The sequence below is a fragment of the Canis lupus genome, chromosome 1, assembly GCF_011100685.1.
Source record: "Canis lupus familiaris isolate Mischka breed German Shepherd chromosome 1, alternate assembly UU_Cfam_GSD_1.0, whole genome shotgun sequence".
Classification (NCBI taxonomy): Eukaryota; Metazoa; Chordata; class Mammalia; order Carnivora; family Canidae; genus Canis; species Canis lupus.
In genome coordinates this window covers 58,803,739-58,820,507 of record NC_049222.1, presented here as the reverse complement: position 1 = coordinate 58,820,507, position 16,769 = coordinate 58,803,739, and the positions used below count along the sequence as shown (strand labels likewise).

Genomic DNA, 16,769 nt, shown 5'->3' with positions numbered 1-16,769 from the left:
ACCCTGAAAGTTCCCTTGTGCTCCTTTGCAGTCAATCTGTCTCACTTCCAGGCTCTGGCAACCACATATCTATTTCCTCACCTTATAGTTTTGCCTTTTGCAGAACATCATATTATAATTCAGCATATAATTACATAGTATGAAAGCTTTCATGTCTGGCTTCTTGAACTTAGCATAATGCTTTTGAGATTATTCCGTATCGTTGCATGTATCAGTAGCTTATTCCTCTTTATGGCTGAGTGGTACTCCCTGTATGAATTCACCGCAATTTGTTTATCCTTTCACAAATTGGTAAGCAGTTGGGTTATTTACAGTTTTTGGCTATTATGAATAAAGCTGCAATGGACATTTGTATAGAATTCTCTGTGTGGACATCATGTTCTCATTTCTCCTAGAAGAGTATGACTGATGGGTCATATGGTAGGTGTATGTTTAACTTTATGAGAAATTGCTAAGCTATTTTCCAAAGTGGTGGTATCATTTTGCATTCCAAGCAACAGTCCATGAGAGTTTCAGTTGCTCCATATGCTGGCAGATTGTTTCAGTAGAATTGGACTCTAGTTTTCTCTTGTGATTTTCTCTAATAATTTCCTGGTATGGTTTGTGTATATTCCCCTCTTGCCCATGCCCCATGTTTTCTTCTCCTGTCCCCAACAACATAAGCATAATTCCCATGGAGTGTCTACTAAGGATTCATCTGAGTACCTCAATTCCTGAACTACAACCTTCCTATACTATGGAGGCTAGAATTTTGCAATCATACTTAAATAAAAACAAAGGCAACTTAACAAGGAATAGGAATGGAGGTTTGCCAGGTAATTTCCCACAAGGGAGAATTTTTAAGAGGCTCCCATGAATATTACCTCACCAGACTTAGGTAAGTGACAATAATATTTCCACCCACAACTCTCAAGGTTGTTATAATTCAGTATTTACAATTGCCAAGTGCTTTCTTATACTGGTAATCCACTAACAGTCCTCCTCAGTGACTTAGTCAAGGTTATCCAGAGAGCTGGAAACTGAGCTTTGTGTGAGCATAACTTGGGTTTTTGCTCTGAGAAAATCTTGGATCCTGCTTTAACTCTTTTCACTGCTCTGGCTTGTGTTTTTCAACTTCCTATGGTACCAGTCAAAGAACATTCTAAGAAAGGCAAGGCGCAAAGATTCACAGAGGATTTTTTAAAAAAGGATCAGTTTCTTAAGTCATACTTAAAAAAATAAGATCAACTCAATTTAGAAAATAGAAAAGGATTATTTTAAATCACAGTGACTAGTGGACTCTTTAAAAAAACTACATATCCAGATAATATAATAACCGGGATTTTAAAAGAGGATTGAATTTCATAGGAGGACTATCTCAGTAGAATCTAAATACAGTATATGATTAACAGAACTTGGGAGACAAGATCTTCAAGGGGCCTCTAGGATCTGATAGATACCTAAGTTTCCAAGATGTCATTGTAGCTTCTGAGAGGTCTATATTATTTTACCTGAAGTCCTACATTTCTTCTATTTACATGGATATTTTTAATCTTGCAACATTGGTAATTGAGAATTTAGCCTATGTAATTGTATGTAAGAGGTGCAGTGTTTCTGCAGAGAACAAATATGAAGCTTGTCTAGTGTGGGAAGAGGTAGCAATTACTTACTGATTAATGTTTCCCTAGCTACCACCAAAAGGAGAAATGCTTTTTTGGCATTATCTTCTGAGAAGAGCATTCATTGAAAATGCTGCGGGCTATGGGACCGGAGCATTGGGCTATTGAGTTGCATCTAGCTGTTGTGTGCAGGCAAAGCTGTCGTTTTTATGTATTTCTCTCATTTTATGTATTACTCTCTCCCTGTCCTGCCCTACATCAGTGCCCTGGGTAGGAAAATGTTGATGGTGGGTAGGGCAGGCAGGGAGAGTGAGTGCTTAAAATGACTGAACAGAGTTCATGGCCTCCCCACTTATAACTGAAATTTGAACTAGGATTTCTGTCTTCTGGAGTTTAATGCTCAAGATGAGGGTATTTTCATGAAGAGTATATCTTGTGTTTACTTTTCAGTATTTTCTCTTCAGAAAAAATCAAGGGGATTACACATGGTGATGTGTTTAGAGTGCTCTGTTAGTACTCTTAGAAACCTGTTTCATTTTCATGCTAACACAAAGAAATATATAAATGACTCAGTAAATACTTTAATGTCCATGTTTCAAGAATTTGCTGAAAAGCAAAATATATACACTACCCATCAAATTGCTTTTAGCTGGAAACTTGTCTTTTATTTAAAATTGGAAGAGTTTATAAAAATATATTTCAATGAAAAAGCAAAACTTCTAGAATGAGTCACCAGGAATATATCTAATGAAGATCAATGGTGACATTTTATTTTCTTTCCAGGGTCTGTATATGAAATCAAGCAGACACTTCCTTATTTGTTCTTTCATTACCGATACCCATTTCTTTTTTTATCACCATGCCTTAAGGAGGAAAACAAAGATTGAAAGGCTTTTATTTTTCCCCTCAGAATCCTGCCTTTGCCCCACAATCTTTTCCTCCTCTATCACAGAGTAAACTGTGAATGGAAAAATAAAGAGGAATTTGGAAGACAAGAACTGAGAAAAAGTGGCAGATGAAGAAAAAACTAATGTTTAAAAACTATGGTTTATCTACACTCAGAAGTTAAAAATTGCCAGGAGAGGAACCATGGGTATCTATTATTTAAGAACTGCTGAAACTAGTTCTGGGAAGCAGCAGGATTCTTATAATAATTGATAAAAGAAGTTTATGGGCAAAAAGTGTGATGACATATCTTTTTCTTGATATCCTATCTTCACTTTTGTTTTTAATAGGCTGTCACATTTCTTATTTCTACAACATAAATGCAAGAACTGGCTGGGCTTCAGTTAGACCCCACTCTGTTCTTTCTTCTTGTTTAGAGTCTTTGCCTTTTGTTTTTCTCTGCTTCCTGATTTCAGCTAGCATTACATGGAATTTTAAGAAAAAAAGTAGATATGAGGAAGAATCTTTTGAGAATTTCCTAGGCAAATCCATAAGTTTTTGGAAGTTTCACTGTACTTTTGTAGTTATATTCTTGTGAAACAATAGGAAAATATATATATTGGTCTCTGCCCCCAGTTTGTGGCACAGAGCTCCTACAACTCTTATAATTTCCCAAAGTAGTAAGAGTACGTAAGATCATCTTTATATCCCAATATCTGGTCTGAGACCTTGATTCCTGACATAGTACTCCTAAATCCCTTGGAGTTTCCAGGGTGATGGCAATGTCTTTTGTCCTAATGAGGTGACTTTTGGTGGGTTCCAGGATAGGGACTGGTTACCACAAAGTGCAAGCTATGATTAGAAATGTGGAATTCTCAGTCTCACCTGTTAATTCTCTGGAGAAGGGGGAGGGGCTAGAAATGGAGTTAATGATCAATCATGCCTATATAATGAACTTTCCATAAAAATCTCTGAAGTAGAGGATTCAGAAAACTTCAGGGTTGATGAACACATAGAGGTGCAGAAAGAGTGGCGTTCCCAGAGAGGTATGGGAACTCTGTGCCCCTTCCCACATACTTTGCCCTACTCATGTCTTTCATCTGGATGTTCACTATATTATTTAACATATCCTTTTATAATAAACTGATAAACAGTAAGTAAACCATTTTCCTGAGTCCTGTGAACCACTCCAGCAAGTAATTAATCAAACCCCAGAAGGAAGTCCTAGGAGTCTCTGATTTACAGTCTATCAGTCAGAAGCAGAGGTTACAACCCAGACCGCAATTGGCATCTGAAGTGAAAGGGGCAGTCATATGAGACTTAGTTCTTAGCCTGTGGGATCTTATGCTAGCTATGTCTAGGAAGACAGTGTCAGAACTGAGTTCAAGTGTAGGACAACCAGCTGGTGCCACAGAATTGCTTGGTATGAAAAACACCACATATCTGGTGACAAAAGTGTTCTAAGTGTGATACAAGTGTGAGATAAAAGTGTGATAGTGTGAGAGTAAAGGAAAGATACACAGGAAGAGAGCTGAGCTTTTCTTTATAATTCCTGAAGCCCTACTACCTACATACAGCATGAGTTTGGATTTCAGACTTTACTTCAATGAGTACATTTTATTTGCCTGAATAATTTCTTAAAAAATGGTTACTATTAACCCATCGAAGTTATGGCTAAATTCTCAGTGGAACTACTTGTTTGAAGTACATTTTTCCCCCTGTAAAGTTGTACTACTGAAGTTCTTTGTTATGAACAGCAAAATCTTTTTGAATTTTAGAACTATCTGGAATAAAAACATAGCATCAATCAATGAAAGGGTTAGATTTAAGCCTGTTCAACAAGATACACATTTCTTAAGGAGGATGGTGGTCAAATTTTTGTAGGAACCAATTAATAATTAGGGACAATTCAGAACCCCAGCTTGAACTGGAGTTATATTGGAATTTCTATTGGAATCTGTTGTTTCAAAGTCTTTGGTCACTGGTTCAGTGCAAATCTGGTAAAGAGAAGGCAGTTTAACTTTGAAGTCCAATGTCCACAAGGCTTTTGTCATGTCACCAGGAACACTTCTGAAGAGCTTCTGGGATTTATCACATTCTATTCACATGTGACAATTATAACCTTTTAAAAGTTGTACAGTTAAAATGAAAAAGAAATATTTGTTTAAAAAATGCTCCGGAGACTAACTTCCTGCAGTTAAGGTGGCCTAAGGTAATGTCAAATTAAATGGTGGCTTGGCGGGATAGGTGACGTCTGCTCTGGGAGAACTGGAAAGACAGTAATTTTGCTCAGTCCTAATCTGCAGGCCTCTGGGAGGAGTGGTCAAGAAGCACCAGGAAAGGGGAAGGAATCGTGACTATGAGAGCACCTCCCCTGCACACACCAGACTTTCCATCCTCTCATCCTCTTTGCTCTGCTGTTCATTCCCTCTCAAATCTTGAGGTACACAATGAAAGAGGTTATTATATCTCTAGAACATAGTACTGAATCAGCCTATACAAAATTAATGTAATTACTATGTTGATTTCCAGATGTTAGCTTAATGCCAGCCTATTAAAACTTCTAAAGATGAAGATTAAAACAAACATTCTGAGTAAACACCCACATAAAGACATGTCAAGTGAATCTAGTGATAATCTGAGGGAATGGCAGAAATGTCCAGAGAGGACATTTTAGAAATTGAATCTCTCCATCACTGACTGGGATAAACAGAATTTCCCAGGCGCTCTTCAATCTTGTTTCCAAAGAGCCTCCAAATTTCTTGTCCTAGTCCCTGGTCTTTCGTCAGCTGTGCTCTCTCCCATTACCCTGTATCCCCATATCTGGGACTATATCCTCTTAACTTCATTGCTGTGCCTCAATAGACCTTGCACCAGGGCTGGTTTCTTATTCAGGGTTTTAAAATTCAAGCAAAACCCCTTCCTTTTATTCAAAAGTATCTTCTTTTCCTCCTGCGGCCTTCCCTAGGACCTACATGGGATACAGGGAGTCCAGAGAGGCACAGGCAGGCAAAGGAACTGGTATCCTAATTTATAAAATTTTGGGTAATAATACTTATTTCCTTGGACTGAAGGAATAAGAGAGATAACTTACATACATAGTGTCTGGCGTATTATAGAATCTTGATAAAAGGTATTGTTATAAATATTAGGTCTTTTGCTACATTTAGTTTTCAAAGCTTTACTGACTGAAATTTTCTCTTTCTTAGAATGACTCGATTTTATTTTTTTCCTCATGAAGGTTTTTGTTAAATTTCTGGATTCCTGGAAAGTAAGATGGACAAGAACCCATTAGTGAGGACTAATTACAGGTCACCATCTCATAGCCTAGACTATTTAGTCCTAAAAATTGGAGAAGATAAATTCACCACTTTCCTGTAGTTTTGTGGGCTTTCTTTTTGGCATTTGTAGTGTTCAAACTATTAGCTTCCAGATCATGCTGAGGAAATATAGCTGAGACTCAATGTCTACAACTTTTGTAGTCTGAGTTTTGCATTGAAATTTTATTCTTAAATTAATTATGTCTACTGTGGTTAAACTTTAAGAAACAAACACCAATAATACAATTTTTTGAGAAGTAAATGAAACTAGCTTTTCCAATACTTTAAACAAATCCAAAGTTAAATTGGAATTCAGTCCCAATGGAATAAAATCTAGTTTTGGACACATTGTTTTAATTTAGCAATATTATTCTGGATGGCCATTTAAATAATTAGAGTAAAAATGAGATACTTGATACAGTTGTTACAAAGTTTCAGAGAAGTATGACTGTTAGGATTGATGAATAAAGCTATTCATGTATCCTTATTTATTATTCAGGTATATAATTGTCTTTAAACCTATTAATGATTATTTTTCAATGCATATTTCATAGCCAACAGCTCCTAGGGGCGAACTGTTGGCTATTTCTGAGCCAGAGAAAAGAGCTTTTATACCAGGGTCAGCATTATAGTCAAAAGGTTCTGAATTACACTCCCCAGAGATACATCCCAAGGATTTCAACTTCAGTTGCCAATTAAAAAGTTTTTCTTGTATTGATTCTTGGAGGACTTCTTTTCTCGCTTTAGCTATTTTAAATTTAGACAGAAGATCTCACCTGACCATTTGTGGTAGTTTTCTTTCCTTTTTTCCCCTTTATTATTATGAGAGTTGTTTGTGTTTACTATATTTATGTTTCTTGTGACACTTTCCTAAAGAATATACATTTGTCTGTAATTCCCTTGGATTTCTCAGGACCAGCATTAGTGAGGACAGATGTTTCAGGCCTTTCCAGCATCCAGGGAAGCACTCTATTTAGATTCACTGAGGGGTACAAGGAATGTTAACAGAAATTCAGATAGTGAGCAATTGTACATTTTGCCTATACATGCATTTCCTACTTCCCGCTGAATTCACACAATTTATGCTTCTTTGTGATTTATTTGTTCATTCTGTTTGCTTTATTATTGCAAAATAGAAAAGTGAGATTTGAGGTCTTGAATTGTCTTATGATGCTGTATGTGAAAAAAAGTTAATTGAGTCATGGCTCATCATTCTTCTAGATGTTTGTAAAAAATAAATTGAGCTATATTCCAAGCTACATATGCATTTTTGCATGCTTACCTTGTCTGACAGCTAGTGTGGTGGTATAGACCAAGAAGAGAAGGATGTAATTGAGGAAACTCTGAAAGACTGGTGTATTGGCATGGAAATCTTCTGACAGGTACTTGCTGGTCAAGCCAATTCCACAAATAAGAAGAGATAACACCTGGCCCAGAGCCACAGAGATTAACATCTCCCTGAAAAATAAAGAGAAACAGCAAAGATCAGCAGGAAGTCCATTAAAACACTAACAGTTAAAATTTATTGGGCACTTGCGCCAGTCACTAGGTTCAATGCAATAAGTAGTACTTTTTTTCATCCATCACAGCAATCCTACAAGCAAGGTGCAATTATTAGTGAGGTTTTATAGAGGGAAAAAAACAAAGTTTAGAGGGGTTAAGGAATTTGCTCACTGTCACATAACTAGGAAATGGCAAAGCTGGGATTTGAGACCAAATCTCTCCAAGTAATCCTGGCTTCTAGCCATGGCACTCTGGAGCCTGTGGGGGGAAATTAACCTCATCCCTGATGCCCACCATTGCGTTCATTAAGCATTCAGAAACCTGAGAGAACACCGGCACACTGACAAAGAAGCACTATATTGTAATCTTATCCTCAGGTTCTCATTCCAATAAAGACAGCCTCTTTTTTTTTTTTTTAAAAAGACTGAAATCTTGGATCCAGGAACACTTAGGGGAAGGGGGTGTACAAACCCCCGACAATCCAGAGGGACCATCTCCTTTCCATTTCCAGATTTTGGATCATAATTTGCCCTAACAAGCACTAATAAGCACTGATCTCTGCTCCTCTACACAAGTTACAATCGCTTGCACAGTAAAACTGCTATTTGTGAAGGAAATTTAGTTACTGAGGTGGTATAATAAAACATTTCAAATTCTGTAAATATTTTCTGTGGCTTTTTCATAGGCATTGTTGACCATTGTAGTAGGGACTAAAGGCCAGAGTCAAGGGGTTCACTTTGCAGAGAAATAAAGTGCCCATATGGGTTTTATGATCATATAAACCTGCATCGTCTGATTCAGGAAGAGCCCCTGGAAATAAAGCAGGCTTTTGCCTTCCCCGAAAGTCCCATCTGACTTTCCTGCTTTATTTTTAGAAACAGAAATGTAAAATAAGCAAGCAGTAGTATTTCTAAACAAAAAGCATTAGTCAGAGGACTTGCAATGTTACATATTTCCTCCCCCACAGTAATGTGAACCCATCTTTCTGGAAGGGGCACAGAGTCCTGAGCAGGTATCTGCATCATGTCTTGCTTAAAAAAAAAAAAAGAAAAAATTAAAAGGCATCCTTCACATTTTGGTCATTCCATTTGTTTCCATGGGAGGAAAATTGTGGCAAGACATGAGGGCCCATGCAGAAGGCTTTCTTTCCTGAGATTAACCTGTAAAATGCTGGTAGAGGCTTCTCACTGGTTGCCCTGTTTACAGGTATTGGCCCTGACCCCTGAATTCAATCTTTATTAAGGAACCAAAGAGATATTTTAAAACACATATGTTTAAAATGTCAGCCTGCTGCTTAAAATCCTATAATGGTACCCCATAAAATATAGTGATCTAGAAGGCCTGTAGGTACATCGTCTACATAGACGGCTTCCAACATTTCCTCCTATCCCTGTGCGTTCATGCTGTTCCTCTCATCAATTTCTCCTTTTCTAACTCAGTTTATCTTGTGACTTACTTTGACCAACTATGTAGGGGAAAGGATGTCATGTGACCTTTGGGCTAATCCATAAGAAGCTCTGTAGCTTCCATTTTTTTGCTCTCTTCAGATACAGCTTGCACATAAAGAACTCAGGCAACTGACTATTGAGAGGCCACATGAAAAGAAAAGGAGACTCAGCCAATGCCACCCCAGCTGAAGCACCAGACTTGTGAGTGAGGATCCTGGATTCTCCTGCCCCAGTGGAGCAGTACCAGCCTGTGCCACATGGAACAGAGATAAGCCATTCCCAGAGATGGCTGCCCAACTGGAGAATTATGAGAAACAATCAATGGCTGTTATTTTAGGACATGACATTTGCAGTGGTTAGTTATGGAGCCAACAGGTAACTGAAAACAAGGCCCTAAATGCCCTCCCTTCACTCTCATTACCTCTAGAGCTTTACCTTCTGCCTTCCCCATGAAGCCAGAGCTCCAGTCTACAGAGCTACTTACACCTCAACAATGAGTCATGGTCTTCTTTGCTGGCATTCCTTTGCATTTGTTATTATTATTCTAGAATGTTCATCCTGCCTTGATCTATCTGATTCCTATTCATCTTTTAAGATTTGGCTTAGATGTTACCCCCTTTAAGAAGTCTTACCTGTCCTCTTTTCCCTGGGATGTTTCTCCTTTACATCTCTAGCATTGTATTATAATTACTGATTTTACCCCCTTTTATCTTCTGCCAGACTGTGAAGTCTGTATGATGTGCTTCACTGTATCTATAGCTGGGCAATACCATTCAGGGGAAGAAGAAAATGAAGGAATTCAAAGACAGTGCAGAGATAGGGCTAGGCAACCCTGAGCAGTTTTACTGAATTGAAAGGTGATAAAAAAGAAAGGCAGAGGTAAAGAGAAGTACTAGAATTATACATACAAGGGAATATTACTTAGCTATCAGAAATGACAAATACCCACCATTTGCTTCAATGTGGATGGAACTGGAGGGTATTATGCTGAGTGGAGTAAGTAAAATGGGGAGAAGGACAATCACTATATGGTTTCACTCATACGGGGAATATAAGAAATAGTGAAAGGGATTATAGGGGAAAGGAGGGAAAATGAGTGGGAAATATCAAAGAGGGTGACAAACCATGAGAGACTCCTAACTCTGGGAAACGAACAAGAGGTAGTGGAAGGGGGGATGGGGTGAATGGATGATAGGCACTGAGGGGGGCACTTGATGGGATGAGTACTGGATGTTATGCTATATGTTGGCAAATCGAACTCCAATAAGAAATTATACATATTAAAAAAACGGTTTTTAAGTCACACTAACAGAAGTGTGATATTCACTAACAAAAATCATGATAAGGATCTGGTTTTAGTGGAAAGATAACAAATATTTTTGGTATATTGAATTTGAGCTGCCAGATGAACTTCCAAATGATCCAGCAGTATTAGAAACAAGAGATAAGAATTGGATAGGGAGATCAACCAGGAGATACATATGCAGAAGTGACACACCTAAGAGTGATGAGTAAAGTAGTAGAAATGGATGATTATCACCAAGGAAGGGAGAGAGAATAAGAGGGCCTAGGAAAAATCCTTGAGGAATCCCCAGATTGGGGTTAAGGGAGAAAGAAGAGGCACATCATTGGAGTCAGGAATGTTTAGAAGGCTAAGGGCAAAATCAGGATAGTTCTTGCTATCAGGGAAACCAAGGAAGCAGAGACTGTCAAGGGAGGAAGTGGTTGTGATACTGAATGTTGCTAAGAGGGTAGAGAGAATGAGGACTGAGGGAAGATAATTTGTAGTCACTGCTAGCTTTTGAAAGACCAGTTTTGGCAGAGTGGAGAGTACCAGAGCAATACTGGTATCATGGAAACCAAGGGAACAGAGAATTTCACAGAGGGAATAGTTAGCTGTGATAAGTAGGCAGGAAGTGGTAAGATATAAAAGTGTTGACTTTGAAGAATTTTGAATAGGTAGCTGTGATAAGTAGGCAGGAAGTGGTAAGATATAAAAGTGTTGACTTTGAAGAGTTTTGAATTCTTCAAAGAGCTCTTTGAAGAAGTTTGATCTAGTCCCCACAAAACACCATCATTACAATAATTGCTAAAATAATAATGTATAAAATGATTTAAAAATTTTACTTAGAGTAGATTCATGATTATCCTCTCACTGGGTCATTCTTGATTACTTGCATAATAAGTTATGTCCTTAAGTGGAAGAGAAATGGGGAGAGTTACAACTAATTGGTTGCTCCCAATGCTGAGAATGTCCACTGGAAAATACTGGGTATGGAGTAAATTTCCTTGGGAAAGAAGGTCAAAAACATGCTAATTCCTGCAGTAGCTTAAATTACAACATGGTATTCAAAACCTTGGCAATATCCTATACCTTTCTTGAACAAAATCAAGCCACCAAAAATGACTGATCAGTCATGTAAGAGAAAAGAATTTTAGTCCTTCTGATGTATATGTACCAATATACTATAAAACAGCCATCTATACGTCAGGCACTATATATGCAAGGATGAAAAAGAAATGGTCCTTGCCTTTGGGGAGCTACTAACTGAGATTTTGGAGCTGAGTTCCCAAATAACTTACTACAAAATGAGGCCGGTTAAGGTGAAATAACAATAATAATTCATATTTAATAAGTTCTCACTCTATGCCAAGTCCTGGGCTTAATCTTATATATACTATCTTATTTAATCCTCATAATAACCTACAAGGCAGGTACTACTTTTGTATTTATTTCTTATAGAAATGTGCTGACACATTGTGGGCACATTCTGAAAGCTTATGGTGCAATCTGCTTACCAGATATTAATCTACTTTCTGGAGTTTTAAAAATATAGTATTGATTACATTAGTGACTGTTTAAATTCAAAGAGACTAAAGCAGTAGTCTCAATACAGAATAACTGGAAGACCAAAATATTTAGAAATCTATTTTCCAAATATTTTATACCTATCTACTGTATTTATCATTATACATTCACAGTATATATTTCTACTAATTTATACTATATAACTGTATAAATAAATATGCAAATATTTAAATGTTTTACAGATACACATGTATATACTATAAATCAAATTAATAAAAATTATCTCAAAAATAATTTTTTATTACCTAATAAATGTCAGATATTATACTAGACACAGAATAGTATGATGACTAGTATGATGAATAAGCATGTGCACAGATGCTAAGGAACTCAGTTTCAAGTAGGAACAGAGCTGGCTACATAACTACAGGTCCTAGTGAAAAATGACAATGTAGGGCCCTTTGTTCAAAAAGAGGGACTAAAGTGATTATAGGTACACACAAAAGGTTCTCCCTCTCAACTTGTCTGGTTTCTTTCTTTTTTTTTTTTTTTTATCTCATTACTTTTTGACCCCTTTCACCCGTTTCTCCCAACCCCCAATCTCCACAGCTCTGACAATGACCAATATGTTCTATTTATCTATCTGCTTGTTTTTTTTAATAAGAAAAAAAATGGAGTGATATTTAATGTTGCTTAGAGAAGAGAGTGAATGAGGACTGATGGAAGATGATTTGTAGTCACTGCTAGCCTTTGAAAGACCAGTTTTGGTAGAGTGGAGAGTACCAGAGCAATATAAAAGAGATCATACAGTATTTGTCTTTCTCTGTCAGACTTATTTCATTAGCATAATGCCTTTAGATCCATCTATGTTGTTGCAAATGGCAAGAATTCATTCTTTTTATGGCTGAATAATAATATACACACCACCCTATATGCACCACAATTTCTGGATCCACTCATTAATTGATGGATTATGGTTGTTTCCTATCTTGGCTATTGTAAATAACACTGTAACAAACACAAATATGGGGGTGCAGAAATCTCTTCTAGTTAGTGTTTTTATTTTCTTCATATAAATACCCAAAAGTGGAATTGCTGAATCATATGGTAGTTCTATTTTTTAATTTTTAATTTGTTTGAAAACTTCCATACTGTTTTTCATAGTGGCTGCACCAATTTACATTACAACCAATAGTACAGAGAGGTTTCCTCTTTTCCACATCTTTGCCAACACTTATTTTTTTACTTTTTTTATAATAACCATTCCAATAGGGTGTGCGGTGATATGTCATTATGGTTTTGATTTGTATTTCCCTGATAATGATGCCAAACATCTTTTCATGTACCTTTTGGCCATCTTTATGTCTTTGGAAAAGTGTATATTTTGATCCTCTGTCCTTTTTAAAATTGGATTGTTTGTACCTTTGTCATTGAGTTTGTTTATTTTGTTTTTGTTTTTGGCATCGGCTTGTATGAATTCTTTATATATTTTGGATATTAGCCCCTTATCATATCCATGATTTGCAAATATTTTCTCTCATTTAGTAGTTGTTTTCATTTTGTTGATATTTTTATTTGTTGTGTGGAAGCTTTTTAGTATAATATAGTCTCACTCCTTTTTGCTTTTGCTGCTTCTGCTTTTGGTGTCAGGTTGAAAAAAATCATCACCAAGACCTATGTTTTCCTCTAGGAGTTTTATGGTTTCAGGATATATGTTCAAGGCTTTAATGGATTTTGAGCTAATTTTTGTATGAGATAGTGGTCAAATTTCATTCTTTTGCATTTGGCTGTCCAATTTTCCCAGCACCATTTATTGAAGAGATTGCCCTTTCCCCATTGTATATTCTTGGCTCCTTTGTTATATATTAATTGACCATATATGCATTGATTTATTTCCGGGCTTTCTATTCTGTTCCACTGATCTATGTATTTGTTTTTATGCCAACACTATACCTTGTTAATTACTATAGCTTTGTAATAGTTTTAAATCAGGAAGCATGATGCCTCTAGCCTTGTTCTTTCTCCAGATTGCTTTGGCTATTGGTTTTGTTTTTGTTTTTGGTTCTATACAAATTTTAAAAATATTCATTCCATTTCTTTGAAAAATATCATTGGAATTTTGATAGAGAATGTATCGCACCTGTAGATTGCCTTGGACAGTATGAACATTTTAACAATACTTCCAACCCATGAGCACAAAATATCTTTCCATTTATGTCTTCTTCTTCAATTTCATTAACGTCTTATAGTTTTCAATACAAGTCTCTCAACTCTTTGGTCAAGTTTATTCCTAAGTATTTTATTGTTTTTGATGCAATTGTGAATGAGATTGTTTTCTTTAATCCCTGCTAGTTTGTTACTAATATAAAGAAATGCAACAGATATCTGAGTATTGATTTTGTAGCCTGCAACTTTACTGAACTCCTTTATTAGTTCCAACAGTTTTTGATGTAGTTTTTAATGTTTTCTGTACATAATATTGTTATCTGCAAATAATGACAGTTTTACCTCTTCTTTTCTTTCTTTTTTTTTTTAAGATTTTACTTATTTATTCATGAGAGACACACAGAGAGAGGCAGAGACATAGGCAGAGGGAGAAGCAGGCTCCATGTAGGAGGTCCAATAATGGACTCCATCTCTGGACTCCGGGATCACGCCCTGAGCCAAAGGCAGATAGATGTTCAACCGCTGAGCCACCCAGGGATTCATTTTATTTCTTTTCTTGACTAATTACTTTGGCTAGGACTTCCAATACTGTGTTGAATAAAAGTGGCGAGAATAGGTATCCTTATCTTGTTCTTCATCTTAGAAGAAATTCTTTTAGCTTTTCACCATTGAGTATGATGTTAGCTATGGGCTCGTCACATATGGATTTTATTTTTTTAATTTAATTTTAATTTTTTTAAAGATTTATTTATTTATTTATTTATTTATTTATTTATTTATTTATGAGAGAGAGAGAGAGAGAGAGAGGCAGAGACACAGGAGGAGGGAAAAGCAGGCTCCATGCCGGGAGCCCGATGTGGGACTCGATCCCGGGACTCCAGTATCGCGCCCTGGGCCAAAGGCAGGCACCAAACCGTTGAGCCACCCAGGGATCCTCACATATGGATTTTATTATGTTGATGATACCCACTTTGTTTTTGTCATAAAGGGATGTTTTTGTTTACAGCTTTTATCATAAAAGGATGCTGAATTTTGTCTAATTCTTTTTCTGCATCAATTAAGATGATCATATGATTTTTCTCCTTCATTTTGTTAATGTGGTATATCACAATGACTGATTTTCAGGTGTTGAGCCATCTCTGAATCCCTGGAATAAATCCCACTTGATCATAGTGTATGATCTTTTTAATGTATCGTTAAATTTGGTTTGCTAACATTTTGTTGAGGATTTCCGCATCTATGTTAATCAGGGATATTGGCCCATATTTTTTTTTCTTGTATGTCCTTGTCTGGTTTGATATGAAGATAATGCTGCCTTCATAAAATGAATTTGGAAGAGTTCCCTCCTCTTCTATTTTTTTTTGGAAGAGCTTGAGTAAGGGTTGGTTTAATTCTTCTTTGAATGTTTAATTCAATTTACCAGTGAGGCCATCTGGTCCTGGACTTTTGTTTATTGGGAGGTTTTTGATTACTGATTCAATGTCCTTACTAGTAATTGTCTTGTTCAGATTTTCTATTTCATCATGATTCCGTCTTGGTAGGGTGTATGTTACTAGGAATTTATCCAGTGTTCTAGTTTGTCCAATTTGTTGGCACATAATTGTTCATAGCAGTCTCTTTGATCCTTTGTATTTCTGTAGTATCAGTTATAAAATCTCTTTCATGTCTAACTTTATTTAAGTCCTCTGTCCTTTTTTCTTCATGAATAAAAGTAAAGCCTTGTCAATTTTGTTTATCTTCTCAAAGAACAAACTCTTAGTTTCTTTGATTTTTCTCTATTGCCTTTTTAGTCTCCATTTCATTTATTTCTGTTCTAATCTTTATTACCTTCCTCTCCTTCTCTCACTTCTTTCAAGTTTGTTTCTTTTCTGGTTCTTCAGGTATAAAGTTAGGTTGTTTATTTGAAACTTTTCTTTTTTGAAAAGTTTTTTTGAGGTAGGCATTTATCTATTTTTTTTTTCATTTGCTTCAAGGTATTTTTTTGCTTCTCTTTATATTTATTCATTGATCCATTGGTTGTTTGGCAGCATCTTGTTTAATCTACACATATTTGTGAATTTTCCAGTTTAATTCATATAAATAATTTCTAGTTTCATACTAATGTGGTCCGCAAAGATGCTTGATAGAATTTCAGTCCTCTTAAATTTATTAAGACCTGTTTTGTGGCCTAGCATATCATCTATCCTGGAAACTGTTCTAATTGTGCTGGGGAATAGTATGTATTTTGCCATTTTTTGGATGGAATGTTCCATATATACAACTGTTAAGTCCATCTGATCTAATGTGTTTCTTCAAATTAATATTTTCTTACTGATTTTCTCTCTGGATGATCCATTGATGTAAGTGGGGTACTAAAATCATTTACTATTATTGTACTGTTGTCTATTTCTCCCTTTAGGTCTATTCATATTTATTTCATATATTTAGGCACTCCTATGTTGGATGCAAAAATATTTATTTACAAATGCTATAACTTCTTGTTGAATTGACCACTTTATTATCATGTAATGCTCATTTTTGGGTCTCATTCTAGTTTTTGGTTTAAATTCTATTTTGTCTGATATTAAGCATAGGCACTCCAGCTTTCTTGTGGTTTCCATTTGCACTGAATATCTTTGTCTGTCTTTTTACTCTCAGTATGTGTGTGCCCTTATATCTAAAGTGAGTCCCTCGTAGGCAACATAAAAATGGGTCTTGTTTTTTCATCCAATCAGCCACCCAATGTCTTTTGATTGGAGAATTTAGTCTATTTACATTTAACATGATTATTGATAGTTACGTATTTATCGCCATTTTGTTAATTGTTTACTGGCTGTTTTTGTAGTTCTTTTCCATTTCCTTCTTCTTCTTTTGCTCTCTTTCTTTGTGATTTGATGACCTTCTATAGTGGTTAGCTTATATTCCTCTCTCTTTATCTTTATCTTTATATTTACTATAGGCTTTTGCTTTGTGGTTGTCATTAGATTTACATAAAACAGTTTATAACAGATATTACTATTTTATTGAGAATTAAATTTTTATAGATAAGTAAATTGATGCT

The 16,769-nt window shown here is 36.0% G+C and overlaps 1 protein-coding gene across 1 annotated transcript in view; it reads right to left on the bottom strand.

The window, feature by feature from the left end:
- The window catches only part of SLC35F1 (solute carrier family 35 member F1), a 387,573-nt gene that overhangs the window by 135,745 nt on the left and 235,059 nt on the right, over positions 1-16,769 (bottom strand). The window contains exon 2 of the mRNA XM_038525493.1: positions 7,086-7,261. Coding sequence (XP_038381421.1) covers positions 7,086-7,261 — 176 coding nt within the window. The remainder of the gene's footprint in view (positions 1-7,085; positions 7,262-16,769) is intronic.